Source organism: Pantherophis guttatus, chromosome 3, assembly GCF_059756535.1.
Source record: "Pantherophis guttatus breed Tessera chromosome 3, ASM5975653v1, whole genome shotgun sequence".
NCBI lineage: Eukaryota > Metazoa > Chordata > Lepidosauria > Squamata > Colubridae > Pantherophis > Pantherophis guttatus.
The window spans coordinates 122,292,525-122,307,153 of record NC_142065.1 but is presented as its reverse complement, the minus strand read 5'-3'; the positions used below and the strand labels follow the sequence as shown (position 1 = coordinate 122,307,153).

The following is a 14,629-nucleotide window of genomic DNA, read 5'->3' as shown; positions in this document are numbered from 1 at the left end:
GAGCATGCTTTTTTAGATAGGTTTGAGTCTTCTTTAAGATGACAAATTGATCTTACTGCAGCTTTTCCTTCCCAGCATTAGCTGCTCTTAATTCTAATAAAATCTTCATTAATCTCAAGTAGAGGATTTAGAACCTAGTTCTTCAAACAGATAATGCTAGTATTTCCTACTTGTATTTTAGCTCAGTAATACCTCTTCTTGGTCCATACCCAGATTCTTTTAAAAATATTTTATATGTTTCATACAAAAGACTTCTCTGACTTATCTAAACATCTGATCCTTAATGGCATCAAAATTTCAGTAGTAAGGCTGAGGGAATAACAGCATTTTTCTGCGCATGCTGTCTCCTTGGCCTCCTCATCAATGGAGTCTGCACTGTATACAACATTACAAAGATTTTTTTAAAATCTAGGCTCACCTGATTTACTACTTCAAAATAAATGGCAAGAGTCATGGAGGGGTCAAGTCCACAAATTTTCCATTGGTATGTGCCACCTATTCCAAGCTCCTGTGAGACAATTCAAAATTCAGGTTTTATTCTAAAATCTTAAGTCATATGTCATGTCATGTCATGCCACAGGTAGGTAGGTAGGTAGGTAGATATACACAGACAAACATAGATACACACACACTATAGCTTCTACATATTATTTAGACTTTACAGCACAAATTACCAATTTATATCCTTCATAATTCCCATATATAAACTGCACATTCAGAGGTACAATTCTCTAAATATTTTAAAGTATCAGTTAGAAATATGTAATGTGAGTCAATCACCAATCCCCATAGAAGGAATCTGGAATTGAAAACTGCACTCTTTATTTTGTAATACATTAAAATTCACATTTAAAATGGACAAAGGCAGTGGAAAGAAAAAAAGAAAAAAACCCACAGGATATAAGTGTTTAATAAATGTAAACCTATAAAAAGAAAACTAAGTACAGGTAGTCAATTTACAACAGTTCGTTTAGGCACCATTCCAAGTTATAACACCACTGAAAAAAAGCGATTTATGACAATTTTTCACACATATGACTATTGCAGCATCTCCATGGTGAAAATTCAGATGCCTGGCAACTGACTCATATATATATGACGCTTGCAGTGTCCCAGGGTCATGTGATCATATTTTGTGACCTTCTGACCAGCAAAGTCAATGGGGAAGCCAGATTCACTTAACAACCATGTTACTAACTTAACAACTGCAATGATTCATTTAACTGTGGAAAGAAAGATAGTAAAATGGAGCAAAACTCACTTAATAACTGTCTTTCTTACCAATGGAAATTTTGGGCTTAATTGTGGTCATAAATTGAGGACAATCTGTACATTAAACTACAAATAAGAAAGACCTGTTTATGCTAATGGAGCTTAGGAGCCCATTTTCACTGGAGGAGCGCTGGGGCCACCACAGGCACCCCCAACACAAGTGAGATCGAGCTGGCCATGCCCACCCTGGCAATGCCCCCTGGCCCCTGAGGTCAAACACAACCCTGATGCAGCCCTCAATGAAATAAGAGTTTGACACCCCTGACCTATTATAAGTCAAGAACTACCCATCACCAAGAAAACTTACATTTTCAGAAACACTTGGCCCTTTGGCATTTAAGGATACACATGGTCCAATAGCTCCAGCTATCTTCAGTTCTCTACAAGTCTATAATAAAAAAGTTCCAAATTAAATTTCAAGCAATAATAACTGCCTAACTGATCTCTTGATGATACCTCAGCATGACAAACCTTTCCTTCCTTCATTTAGAACTGTGAGTTTCAAATAACGTAGAGATTATAAAATATTGGGATAATTCAACAATATTGTTAGCTTCCTACTGCTGCACAGAAACTATCCTTTTCCATCATGAGAGAGTAAGTAAAGGATGGAAAATCTCTCTGAAATCAAAAGCTACAGTAAGCAATGTAAATTACCAATTCTTTTGGTTAGGAAAATATTCAATTAATCAGCAGTACCTGTGATACTTACTTTCACTTCTAGAGTTGCTCCAAAAGCCATTCGGAATTCTCCACTGACATTTTTGCTAAACAATCTCTGGAAAGTTTGCTTGAAGAGAGAAGTATTAAAAGAATCTCCCATCACCATATAACCACTGAGGAAAAAAAGTCAGTGAAATATTGAGAATAATTGGGGTTTTTTTTGTTTTGTTTTGTTTTTTAATTTGATTTATATGCCGCCCTTCTCCAGAGACTCAGGGCGGCTTACAATGCGTTAAGCCGCATTCATGAAGTATAGACCATAACACTGTTTCCTTGGTTTTTCTTATTGCATTAGGTGAATCTAGCCATCAGTTTGTAAAGCACGGTTTATGTCTAGAATTTTGTGAGAACCAAACCAATTTTAGCTTGTTAAACTAACAATACCTCAGAAGGGAAATGTAATAGTATATGAACATGACCTTGGGAGACGAGGTGAAGAAATCCTGCCTAGGAACCATAGCCCACAGCTCCATAGTGAGTGGAGGAAAAGACTCAGGAGGGACCTTCCCTAAGGCTGTAAAGGCAGGAAAATTGTTCTTTCACTTTTGCAAGATTCTGTTAATGTAGCTTTACAATAAACTAGAATTAGCTTATCTGGCATTGATTCCTGTATGGTCTATTTGATAACACTGACAGGAAGGTCGCAAATTGCAATCATGGTAAACTCAAGCAGATTGTTGAGATCTCAGATTGTAATTGTGTGATTGCAGGGACATTGCAGCAACCATAACTTTGAGGACTGATTATAACTTCCACTCATTTAGTGCCATCCCAAGTTTCAACAGTTGCTGAAAGAGTAGTCATTAGATGATCTGTAATGCAGCATTATTAACTGAAATACAATATGTCTATCTTGATGACTGAAGTAGAGCAGGAGAGAAAGACCATATGTTGCAAAGATTCTAGAACAGTTTCGTCTTCTCTCCTCCTATTAATTAAGGACAGACAAACCAATGTTAAGAATTAGGAACACTTTTACTTTTTTATAACCATTTCCTCCCATCCCCTTCATTTTCCTAGAAACATTAAAGAAAATAAAAGAAAACCACGAATAATGCCTTCTTATGGGAGTTTAAATCTAATATAAAAGTTTCTCAGGAAAGTAAGTCTTTAGTTCTTTTTTTGCTTCCAGTGAAACTCAAGTCTGTCCACATAGGCTTTTTAAAAATTCAATTTCCAATAGGCATGTTTGGAGCAATTCATGTTGAATTGAATAAGATCTATTCACAAGTAAGCATTAATGGATTGCATCAGTTATCTTACAATATGATGCTCTTGCATAATAAATGCAGATACCTGACTTATAACCATTTGTTCAGCAACTGTTGGAAGTTACAGTGACATTGAACAAAATGACTTGTGACTGTTCCCTGAATTTATGGCTGTTGCAGTGCCCCCACAGTCACGTAATCAAAATTCAGTCATTTGGCAGCCACCTACACTTATGACCACAGGGGCACTTCAACTCCCTCCACCTGCCTATCTCCCTCCATATCTATGCCCTTTGGCCCCCTGCACTCTGTGGCCTCTGCTGCCTTAAGCTATCTTGCTCCCTCTGCTGACCGAGCATGCCTGGCCTGGTTCTTAGCAGAGTAACTGAGAGTGAGTGGATGGTCATATAAATTATCTAAATAAATAAATAAATGCAGCTGCATAACACTTCTTAAAGTCGCACATGGCAATTTCCTTGCAAGGCTTCAAGAAGATGCCTTACATGACCAGCAGCTACCTTGCAGACATGACTTGTCAGCAGCAGGAGCAAGTAGATAGCGAAGGTCAGCTGGGGTGGTAGAATTCAGGTTGTCAGAGGCCTCAGAGTGCAGGGAGGCTGGACTGGGCTAGGGCAACTGGAGTACTGCACTGTACTGCTGGGCTGGGCTGAGCCAGCTGAAGCTTCAAGGAATGGCTGCAGCTTCATGCTGCGCTGTGCCTCAGGGGCTTTTTGCAGCCCCAGAGCTGCAGTGCACCAAGAAGCCCTGAGCTGCAGTTGGTAAGCAGCCACAGAGTCACACTAAGGCTGCATTCTACACCACAAGGCAGGGTGGCCAAAAGGGCAGATGTGGAAGGGGAATAGGTAATTGGGAGAAGTTGAAGGAGAGGCAGTCCCTTACTGTGGAAGAACTGAGCCTTCGGCCCAGGAGGGACCAAGCCCAGAATGGCTTTGATTGGGGTGGGTCATTAACGACCAGCGGAATTTAGTCGTTAACAATGGCAATGAGGAATGCCAGGATTACTGTTGCTAAGCAATGTAGTCATGAGACATTGTACTTTATGATCACATCATATAGTGACAGAAATTCGAGGCCCAATTACCGTTATAACATGACTATCCAAATATGCATATGGCTTCTAAATTACCTAAAAGATAAATGCAGTGATTTCAAATCACCATTTCTTCTCAATGTACACATACATGAACACACACACACACGACTTTTACTAAACATTTTCTCCTCAGGGTGATAGAAACAGTTTAGAAGATCTGTGCTAATCAAGAAATGTATCTCTTCTTTGTAACAAACAACATTTTTACTCAGGATTAAGAACATACCCAGTTATATTTGTACAACACTTTATCTCCAGAAGACCAGTCTGATCAAGAGCACATGCATAAATATCAATGCAGTGTCCATTAGTAGCAGCACGATTAGACAATGCCTCATAATGCTGTGGAAATATAACAGTTTTAACTTATTTTAAATGACAGTTATGAGAAAAGATTATTCATAGTTGTTTAGCATGATCTAAAGGCACATAATTCAATAATGTTGCTGACTTTTGATCTAAAATGGTAAGGGCCTGCATGTTCTATATACAAAGCTATGCACTCTGTGGAAGGGAGGTACAATTGTTCAATAAACATTAACAATAATTGGCTACTGAGAGCTTTCCAAACCGTTTTTCCTATAACAAAAATATCTTGAAGAAGAGAGCTGATACAACTGAGAAACCACAAAGGCTCATTTAAATACAAGAAATGCAGTGTTACATAACGTGTCTGAACAGAGGTTTATGTTAAAATTCAAAGTGAGAACAGTGTATGTCCAAAAAACTTAAATCAGGAAATAGTAGCATGAAAGGGGTTCAAAAGATCAAGGAAATAAAGGAATGGATTCTTAATAAACAAAGTTGGACAGATGTAGGCAAAGATCCAAAACAAAGAAAGTCAACTAGAAATTAATATTAAAGATAAACTGGATTAAATAATGGCACTCAGAATATAAAAATTTGTAATTGTAGAAATATTGAACAAACAAGGCAGCTAAAGACAAAGTGAAAAAGCAATCAAGAATGCAAAGTTTCTGAAATTATTTGGCAGTAAAAGGTAAGTTCAGCAGAAAGTATGAAAGATAATGTTTATCTGATAGAATTCAAACTAGACACTAATTCTTACTTTCATAGCTTTCTTCATGAATCGTGCATTGTCTTTCTCTATATCATGCCACGACCGAATCGGAGTTTTCAGCTCATCTCCTACCACCATGCCTGGCCCTTGAGTTGGTGGCCCTCCAGTAAACAACATTATTCTAGCCCCAGTATTTGGAAATGATCCCTTGGAAGTGGGAGAAAAACAGAATAAAAAACAACGAATTACATAAATTACTAAATTAGTTGTCAAGAATATAGTTGACTATATCTGCGAATTAGGTCAATCATAGGTTGCATTCTTTTAAAGACTGATTTCCTAGAGTATCTGCCTGGCCAATCATCTATCAGGACTCCAGAAGTGCACCCTTCTCTGTTGCAGTGGCTGGAATGTTCCCCCAAGATTCGAATAGCTCTAACCCTACTAGTGTTTTAAAGGATTCTGAAGACCTCGCTATTCATCCAGGCTTTTGGACAAGGGTGACAGTAGTCCCCATTAGATTATGTGGGTTGTTTTCTTTTGTTCCCATCTCATTTTTTCATTCTTGCCATCTTTATTCTTCATTTTTGTTGCTTTTCTTGTCTTTAATGTTTTAAGCAATTGAGAGCAGCGTGGTGGCCTAGTGATGAAGATGCTTGCCTCCCACTCAGAAATTTAAGAGTTCAATTATAGGTAGTGGCACAAAGAGTTCAATTCTCCCAGGGCACAAATAAAAAATATCTGCTGTGAATTTTGCATGGTGTCAGGAAGGCCATCTGGCCACTAATTACTCAGCTCTGTCCAGTCACCCTGACTCTATTCTGAATTAAGGGATTACAGGGTTGTAAAGTGACATTTTTAAAAATGTTTTAAGCAATTTGAAAATATTGAGAATTATTGCAGTCAGGTGGTATATACATTTAGTATTATACTTATTATACTATACAGAAAGATAAGACAGAAATTATGCAAAAAAGAAAATATACATAAACCAAAGGGAAAATATACTTTTAAAAAAGATAAGTAAATTTTAGCCGTCTTCTTTCAGTATTTCAAATGGTTTAAAAAATTGATTTGTAACAAGCTGATCTAAAGTATTAATACCCCTATTAGTCCATAAATTCCCTATATAAAGTATATCTGTTATTTTCAAACTGGTTTTATCCAAAAATGCATTTCTTCATTTGAATACATGTGAATTCATCAGAATCATACTAACATCCCAGTTCTGCCTACTAGCCATCAAAAAATTACCAATACTATAGAACTATGATTAGAAAAGAAAAAAGCCCATTATCATGATACTGAACTTTCTAATTGTGCCCATATTTTTTGATTGCTTGGATTCCATAGAGAAACAAAATCAAACTTTATGCCTAGTCTCCCTAATCAAAATATGATATATGAAAAGATCTAAAAAAAACACCTATGGATTTGTCCTCCCCATAAAAATAGTCTTCACAATTTTTTAGAAATGTGTTGATGGCATAAACATGGAAATCCGATGACCTATGTCTACATATAAGAAGCATGACTTTAAGAACAAGAAAAAAAACTGCTTATGGTCAATCATCAACACTTTTCAACATTCAGCACAACTGAATTTTTAAACAAAGGTTACAAGACATTGGATGATATTTAATATAAATTTATATCTGTTATGTGGTAACTACCCAAGATAGCTTACATTGTCAGTCAGTGTCTGATTCTGAATACCCATTCACACAGAGGTAGGACCCCAAAAAGCACAGAAGAATTTCAACCCTTCCTTTTCATAGCTGGAAAAAGGCACTGTTCTGTTAAAACGACAGCAAAACTCTTGAAGGAAATAAACAAATTGCTGGGCTGAGGTGAAAATAAGTGGAATTAAACACTCCTCACAGCCTCAGAATTAGCTAGTTGGAATTTCCAGGGAAAAGGGAAATCGTCAGACTCATTTGTGCCACATCCAAAAACATGTATATTGGAAAATATATGGCTTTCAAGTACCAGACAATACTAGTAGAGTTTAGATTACTTCTAAAGGTATTTAAGATTGTAATAAATGAATGAATGAAGAAAGAAAGAAAGAAAGAAAGAAAGAAAGAAAGAAAGAAAGAAAGAAAGAAAGAAAGAAAGAAAGAAAGAGATACCTCTAGTAGTCCAACAGCAACTGACAAAGCTACTCCAGTGGATCGCAAGGGTCTCTTTCCTTGAGTAACTGGCCAAGGATCTCTTTGTAGTTCTCCTAGAAGATCTGTCATGTTCATGTCAATTTTGTGAACAGGCTGCAAAAATCTAGGTTTTTTTTATCAAGAGAGAAAAAAGGAGAGACAGAAAGATATATAATATTGTGAATTATGCACTGGGTACTTGTTTATTTGGAAAATGTTTAATCATAGATTCAAAATGTATCAATCAAACCTCTGTAGTTTTATTCACCTATTACCAGCTTTATATTTTCTCTTACATAGATGGCATAGCCTTTGATCTTAAATCTAAAAAGAAAGGCAGCTATTTCAAATAGTAAAAATAGGCCTGAAATATTCTTTGTTCTGCAGAGCTACATACCTGTTAGAAAGGTGAGGTGATTCTTGGGATTGAGGTGGTCTCCCTTGCTGAGTAGGGACAGCAGGCCTTGAAAGACCCAACATATCCTGACAATGAAAAACATCCATTATAAAATCAGAAAAACTTATAAAAAACATGAAATAAGAACTAGGAAATCCTTACAACTTTTCACAGAAGACAATGCAAAATATACCTGTATTTGTTTCGCTGATAGATCTTTAGTTCCTCTAAAAACGTAACTTTTGGAGATTCCTTCACAGCTCAATTCATGAACTTGAACCATTCGACCGAAGGTAATCAAGCCCACAAGAGCATCAGGAGGGAGCAGACTTAAAGACATTTGCAAAGATTCTTTCAAAGCTTGTAAGTCCTCCTCTTCCAAACATGTGTCTACCACATAAAGAAAGACCAGGGGTGTCTGAGGGCCACGCTTGATTGGGGAAAAAAGGAATACATATCACACAAATGTACATACAGTGAAAGACTCTAATTTCCCTTACTATAAGCCATGGTAAAAACACTTTATTCTTATAACCTGTTGTAGAAATGTTGAATATAGTTATGGAATTTGAGAGATAACAAAAAGGACTACCTGGACTATATATTCTATTGTAGAAAACTGGGGCATAAGTTCTGCTGGCTGATTCACTTCAGATATGCCGGCATATGCTGGAGGAAACTGAAAAAATACACCAAGAATTAGAGCATGTGCTGAAAAATACCCATTCTTAATAAAATGCAATGTCAGGATTTTTTTCTTTCAATTAAACATATGAATCTTAATTCCATTTTATAATGGTTTCTGGCTTCTTAACATTTTGGTTGTAAACAAATGTAGGCATGATTTACAATTTTTTCCAAAATCATATCCCAGGCCTGCTCACCAATTTAACTATTATCTGAGTACACTGGTCTACAAATTTGGGGAAATTATCGACCTCCGAGATAAAATGTGCTAATTTTACATATTTTGATTAGATAAATTCGAAAATAGGTGATAAAGGTGCCAGTTGGCTAAAGTTTTCAAGATATTTCACAATAAAGATTTATACACAGGTGAGTATATTTGCCTACAAGGAAGGGAGGCATCTAATGATCATGATGCCTCGTAACTTCTCAACAAAGTATGGTAGAACAATGAAAATGGTACCAAAAGGAAGTGTATAAATTTATCTTCACTTTGAGAACAGCAAGGCAGATGAGTATGAAAAACACATGGAAAATTTGCTTAGGTCCTATAAAGCACTTGATGCAAACATGTCACTGAAAATTCACTACTCGCATTTAGACCATTTCCCTTTGAACTGTGGTGCAACGTGTGTTGAACATAGGGAGAGATTCCACCAGAATATCGCAGGCATGGAGAAAAGATACCAACGGAAATGGAGTCTGTCCATGCTTGCCGATTACTGCTGGAATCTTCCCAGGGTTGATCCTACTGCAGTTCACAAGACAAAAGCCAAAAAGCGCAGTTTAGACACCAAATAAAGATGGAACCTTGTCATTTAATCTGATGTTAGAGCTTGTCATTTTTTTCATGCAAAAGGCATGAAAATGTTACATGAAAACCAATAAATGAATGGAAAGTTATGTTATTGGTATCAATAAAAAGATAAATTTATAATGATTGATGTGGCACCATTTTCATTGCTATATCACATTTTGCAGAAAAGTTATGGAGCATAATTGCACAGCCCCTTGTAATTTTGAATTATTTTGATGCAATTTTGACCTAAGCTGTTATCTTGGAAACTGGAGCCAATTAATTTTTCTTTATTAGTGACCCAATTTCTGGTAAAATTTAGCTATTTTACTTTCTGAGGCTTTCTCCTTGTAGACCAGTGGTATCACTTTTGCATTCAATACAAAGCCATGGGTAAGAAAAATCATTTAAGATTTGTTGTGATGTTTGGATAAGAATGGTGTGCAAATCAATGGCAAATCAAAATCAGAAATCATCTATTTTCATATCTCATGTTATGATTTATTTAACAAGTACATCTTATTAAAGTCATACATCACATCAAGCTATCTTTTACAAACTATAATGGCTGTGTTTATAATACACGCAATGTGAAAATAAAAAAATAAGCATGAACCCAAGCAAGTGCTATGGCTTAATATGATGTGGTAATTGAGAAACCATAATTACAGGTATTGTGTTTCATCTAGAGATTAATAAAACAGGATTTCATGCTGCCTATTCTACACAATCTCTAGCATGATTTCTAAATTATGATTAGCACGAGCCATATTTTAACATGAACTAATTGAGATTAAACTGGGCCATAAAGTAACCCAAAAACATTGTAAAAATCCAAGTGAGCTCTTTGCTTAGAAGGCTTTGGCAATAATATTAATTAAATGGTACAAATAAAAAATAAAGAGTGATATGACAAACAATCATGGTATATAGTTGACCTGGGGGGTACAGTAGAAAGCCAATGGCATCATTTTAGCACCAACAAGATTTTTTTAAAAAATGTATTACAGGAATGTTGGAACATAACAGTTTTACACTTACCTGGTTCCTCTGAAAGCAGAAGTTACAAGCCCAAAGTTTGGCTCTGTAATCAATTTGACTATAAAAAAGGAATATATAAAAATAGCTGAAATCAAATTTTGAATTTTTAAACATTTAATAAAAATTACTGCATTCTGTTTCATTCACAAGCACTTGACACTGGGGTAATGATTAAGGTAAATGTATAACGCAAATAGGACCCCTACAAATTAACAGCAAATTGACTTGGGGACAACTCTCACCCTGGTCACCACTTCTTTACCCTCCTACCATCAGGAAGGAGATATAGAAGCATAGTCAGCCGCATAAACAGGCTGAAGAACAGTTTTTATCCATGTGCTGTTAGATTCCTGAATGCGAAATAACATCATAATTACGTAGTATGATGGACATGCAGGGCCAGTGCAACATGTAATATGTTCAATAGGACTGGGTGTTTTATTAATATGATTTATTGGGTTAGGGATTTTCTATCTTCACTGTGAGTTGTATTGTGTTGGGGGGGGTGCCCTGAGGGAGCTCAACCAATCTCATTGTACATATGTTGTGCACTGACAATAAAGATTTGAAACATTTGAGACTTCTGGCTGATGTCACAGTGAGATCGGACAGAGAGAGTGGGTCTCTGTATTCCAGTGCTGAGTTCTCCCCATTGGTGGGATCAGAAAGCAGCCAAAGCCACCTTGGAGGGGCGGTGAAGCAAAGAGGGACGACCTGGGAGGTCTCAGAGAGTCGCAGCTCTCCTGCCTGACCCGGGGCTTACTTTTCCTCTCAGCCATGATGAGGAGAAGAGACAACCTAAGATGGCTGCCACGAAGTTGGGACAGCCGACGACCATCTAAGCTTTGAGCTGGAGCGGACTTTGATGAACAGTGTGGAACTGGGTGAGAGCATTTTTTTTTAGCGAAAGTTAACCCCGAAAGAGAAATCTAGGATTTACTCAGAACTCTGTTAAAGCGGCCATCAAATACTTTTGAGAAAACTACCAGACTATAAGGAAAGAATTAAAGAGAGAAAGAAATTTTTTTCTTTAAAAACACAGGAAATTGGACTCTCAAATGGGAAGACGTGTCATTGGGAAAGCAATTTAAAATGCTGGAATTACGGATTTAAAAAATTAACACTGTTTCTATAATTGAATTACAATTTAAAATAATTAAAACCAGATTTCTAGTAACAATATTGAAAATTAACCTGAGAGTGCCACCTGCTGATGAAAGGAAAATATATAAGCCTGGGAATACCCATTTAAAGGACTGTGACAATATTTACTGGACTATATACATCTATCCTATGACCACTGGCGATTTAAATGTGAGAACAAATGTGTAAAGACATTTAATTAAAGGGACTCCTGAATGTTAAGTTACATGACTAAATTTATAAAGGAGACTTAAAGAGGCTTGGATAACTCCCTGGACTATGTAAATGGAACTGACCGACTACTTATGGAACATAAAGAACTGTGATTAGTGTATACTTCGAAGAATAACCTCAGGGTTGAACAAATGGTTCTTGGGCTATTGGCCAAAAATGGAATTTATTAAAACAAGATAAGATGCAACATAAGGAGGAAACAAGCAGAACTTTGAACGAAATGGACTTGATGTTTCAAAGCATAAAGGATATTATACAGAAAGAACATAAGGCAATTATGGAATTAATGGATGGCATAGATCAAAAATTGAAAAATATTATACAAAGGACAATGAGTAATGACCAAGATGGCCAAGAAAGAAAGGAGCTAGCAGAAGGAATAGAGGGAAAAACAGAATTGAGGAATCAATGAAAAGAAGATGAGGAGTCATTGATAAAATTAATAATGTTTGATGAATCAAACCAGGGGGAAAACATTCTAAGAGATCTGAAAACAGAATGGGACGAGCAGGAAGATACTTTGGGAAGGGAGACAGGGGTCTGGGTTGATAATTTCAAAGCTAGACTGTGGAAGAGGGTAGGGATAGGAGAAACATTTAGATTGACTAGGCAGGATGTAGACACAGATACAGACAGAGATAAAGATTTAAGAGAAGAATATGGGAGGCAAGTTTAAAAAAGAATAAGAATTAAAGTATTGATGCGGGCAAGAGATGATGGATAGAAGGCGGATAGGAAAAAGAAGAAAGAAAAAAAATATTTTCTTTCTTTTTTTTATAATGGTGGCAGGAGGAGAACAGAGATAGGAATGTGTTCAATAAGAGATTGAGGGATTACTTGTACATATACCTTTACATTATGAAACAAAAGCATAATAAAACGGGAAAATTAGAGATTGAATGATGGTATTATTAAGTAAGGTTAAATAACATTGTGATTGGTAAATGCTGATTAAAGAACGAAAAGAACTTTTAATATAAACGTGTATTAATACTAGAATCATATAGATTGGATGAAAGCAAAGAATATGAATAGAGTATTCTGTATGTTTAAATAATATTGTGATTGGTATTAGAATAGTATATTGAAACATTGAATAATGAAACAATGAAGGATAATATTTTAATATAAATAGATTCAAAGAGTGAAATATGGGAAATATGAATAATAATAAGTAAGTATTAAAAAGCAAAAAATTAGAGATTGAATAATGGTATTATTGAGTATATTTAAATAATATTATGATTTGTAGTGGAATAATAAAGTGAAACAATGAGTAATAAAACGATGAAAGAACATTTTAATATAAACAGGATAGTGGAATCATATAGATTGGATTAATAGCGGAATCATATAGATTGGATGAATGTAAAGAATATGAATAGAATTAATTTGTATGTTTAAATAATATTGTGATTGGTGTATTAGAATTGTATATTTAAATATTGAACAATGAAATAATGAAGGATAGTATTGTAATACAAAGGGAATGTCTTTTAATACAACGTTGACATGAATAAAAGTTAGTTTTGCATCAAAACAATCAGATTAACTGTAAACTTAAATTCTGATTTAATTATTTAAGGCAGGGATGGAAACATGTGGTCCTTCAAATGTTGCTACATTACATCTATTAGTAGCCTTCACCATCAGTAATGCTAACTAAAGTTGCTGTGAACTCTAAGTTCAGCAACATTTGAAATTTAACAAGTTCCTAGTCATACTTGAAAAGAAATCCATTTATCACCTTACTATGTACCTTTTTTCTTTTAAAATACTCAATATTATCTCCTCAATTAGTCGGAGTACGTGGATAATCTTAAAGTTAAAACTTGAAGAAGCATTTTGCAAAATTCAGGACTGAATCTACAATTGTGCTTAAAAATATTTTCAATATTTCTGCATAAATACTGTCTAAAATGTGATCTGTTTTCTACACATCTTAAAACTGGATGAAGAGAATCCAATTATATGAACAAGTCAAAACATTATACTAGTTCATTTATTTAAGAAAATTGCGCAGGAAGCGGGCAAGCATGTGCGTGTGCTCTCCATTTATGTGCAGCAGGCACACATGCCCACCACTCATGCAAATGGAGCTGTACACTCATGCACATCTACCCATTGTTCGCACAGAACCATCCTTTCTCCACCCCCCACCAGTCTGCAAAACCAGAAAGGTTGCGGAACTGTGATGTAAATAATTTTACCACTTCACAGCAATCAAAACAATCCACAGACAAAACTAAATGTACTAAAAAATACATACCAGAGTGGATTGAGAACAGTTTTGCAGGTTGGTCTACTGCATAAAACAGGCTCATACTGGACAGGTGGTAAATCTAACCGTTCTTTCAACGGTGTTAGAAGACAAGCCAATGGAACAACCATTCTGGTGGCCTCCAATCTGCTGGAAGGCCAAACATTCCAACTGAAGCGAACTCCATCACGCTCTTCATTTTGTTGGATAAATTCTAGGCAAGTCGCCATAGAATTGTATTTCTGCAAAACCAGAACACAAGTTTGAAATACAATTTTAGAGCCTTGAATAAAATGGCAGTTTCTTTCCACCCAATGAACTGAAAACCATGCACAGTATATAGTATATTATTCAGGTACTCAGAGGCTTCACTATAAAATTACTCAACCAGTGACATTCACCTGTAATATTGAGGGGAGGGGGTTGTTCTAATTTGATAACATGCTACAATGGCTGGTTCACATTTAACTATAACCATGGATTTATAAACACAAAGGGTCAATTCACATATTATGAACATAATTACCTTATTTATAATGCTACGTTTGAAAACAGCTATCATTTGTAACTCATTCAT

At 35.8% G+C, this 14,629-nt stretch overlaps 1 protein-coding gene across 3 annotated transcripts in view; it reads right to left on the bottom strand.

Moving 5' to 3' along the window:
- Window positions 1–14,629, bottom strand: part of SEC23B (SEC23 homolog B, COPII component) — a 51,252-nt gene that overhangs the window by 9,041 nt on the left and 27,582 nt on the right. For all 3 annotated transcript variants that reach the window (XM_034411736.3, XM_034411737.2, XM_087891273.1), the window contains 11 exons: window positions 14,062–14,294; window positions 10,416–10,473; window positions 8,484–8,570; window positions 8,085–8,321; window positions 7,892–7,977; window positions 7,474–7,618; window positions 5,390–5,548; window positions 4,547–4,662; window positions 1,985–2,108; window positions 1,580–1,660; window positions 419–508 (listed from right to left, as the gene is read on the bottom strand). In XM_034411736.3, the coding sequence (XP_034267627.1) occupies window positions 419–508; window positions 1,580–1,660; window positions 1,985–2,108; window positions 4,547–4,662; window positions 5,390–5,548; window positions 7,474–7,618; window positions 7,892–7,977; window positions 8,085–8,321; window positions 8,484–8,570; window positions 10,416–10,473; window positions 14,062–14,294 (1,416 nt within the window). The remainder of the gene's footprint in view (window positions 1–418; window positions 509–1,579; window positions 1,661–1,984; window positions 2,109–4,546; window positions 4,663–5,389; window positions 5,549–7,473; window positions 7,619–7,891; window positions 7,978–8,084; window positions 8,322–8,483; window positions 8,571–10,415; window positions 10,474–14,061; window positions 14,295–14,629) is intronic.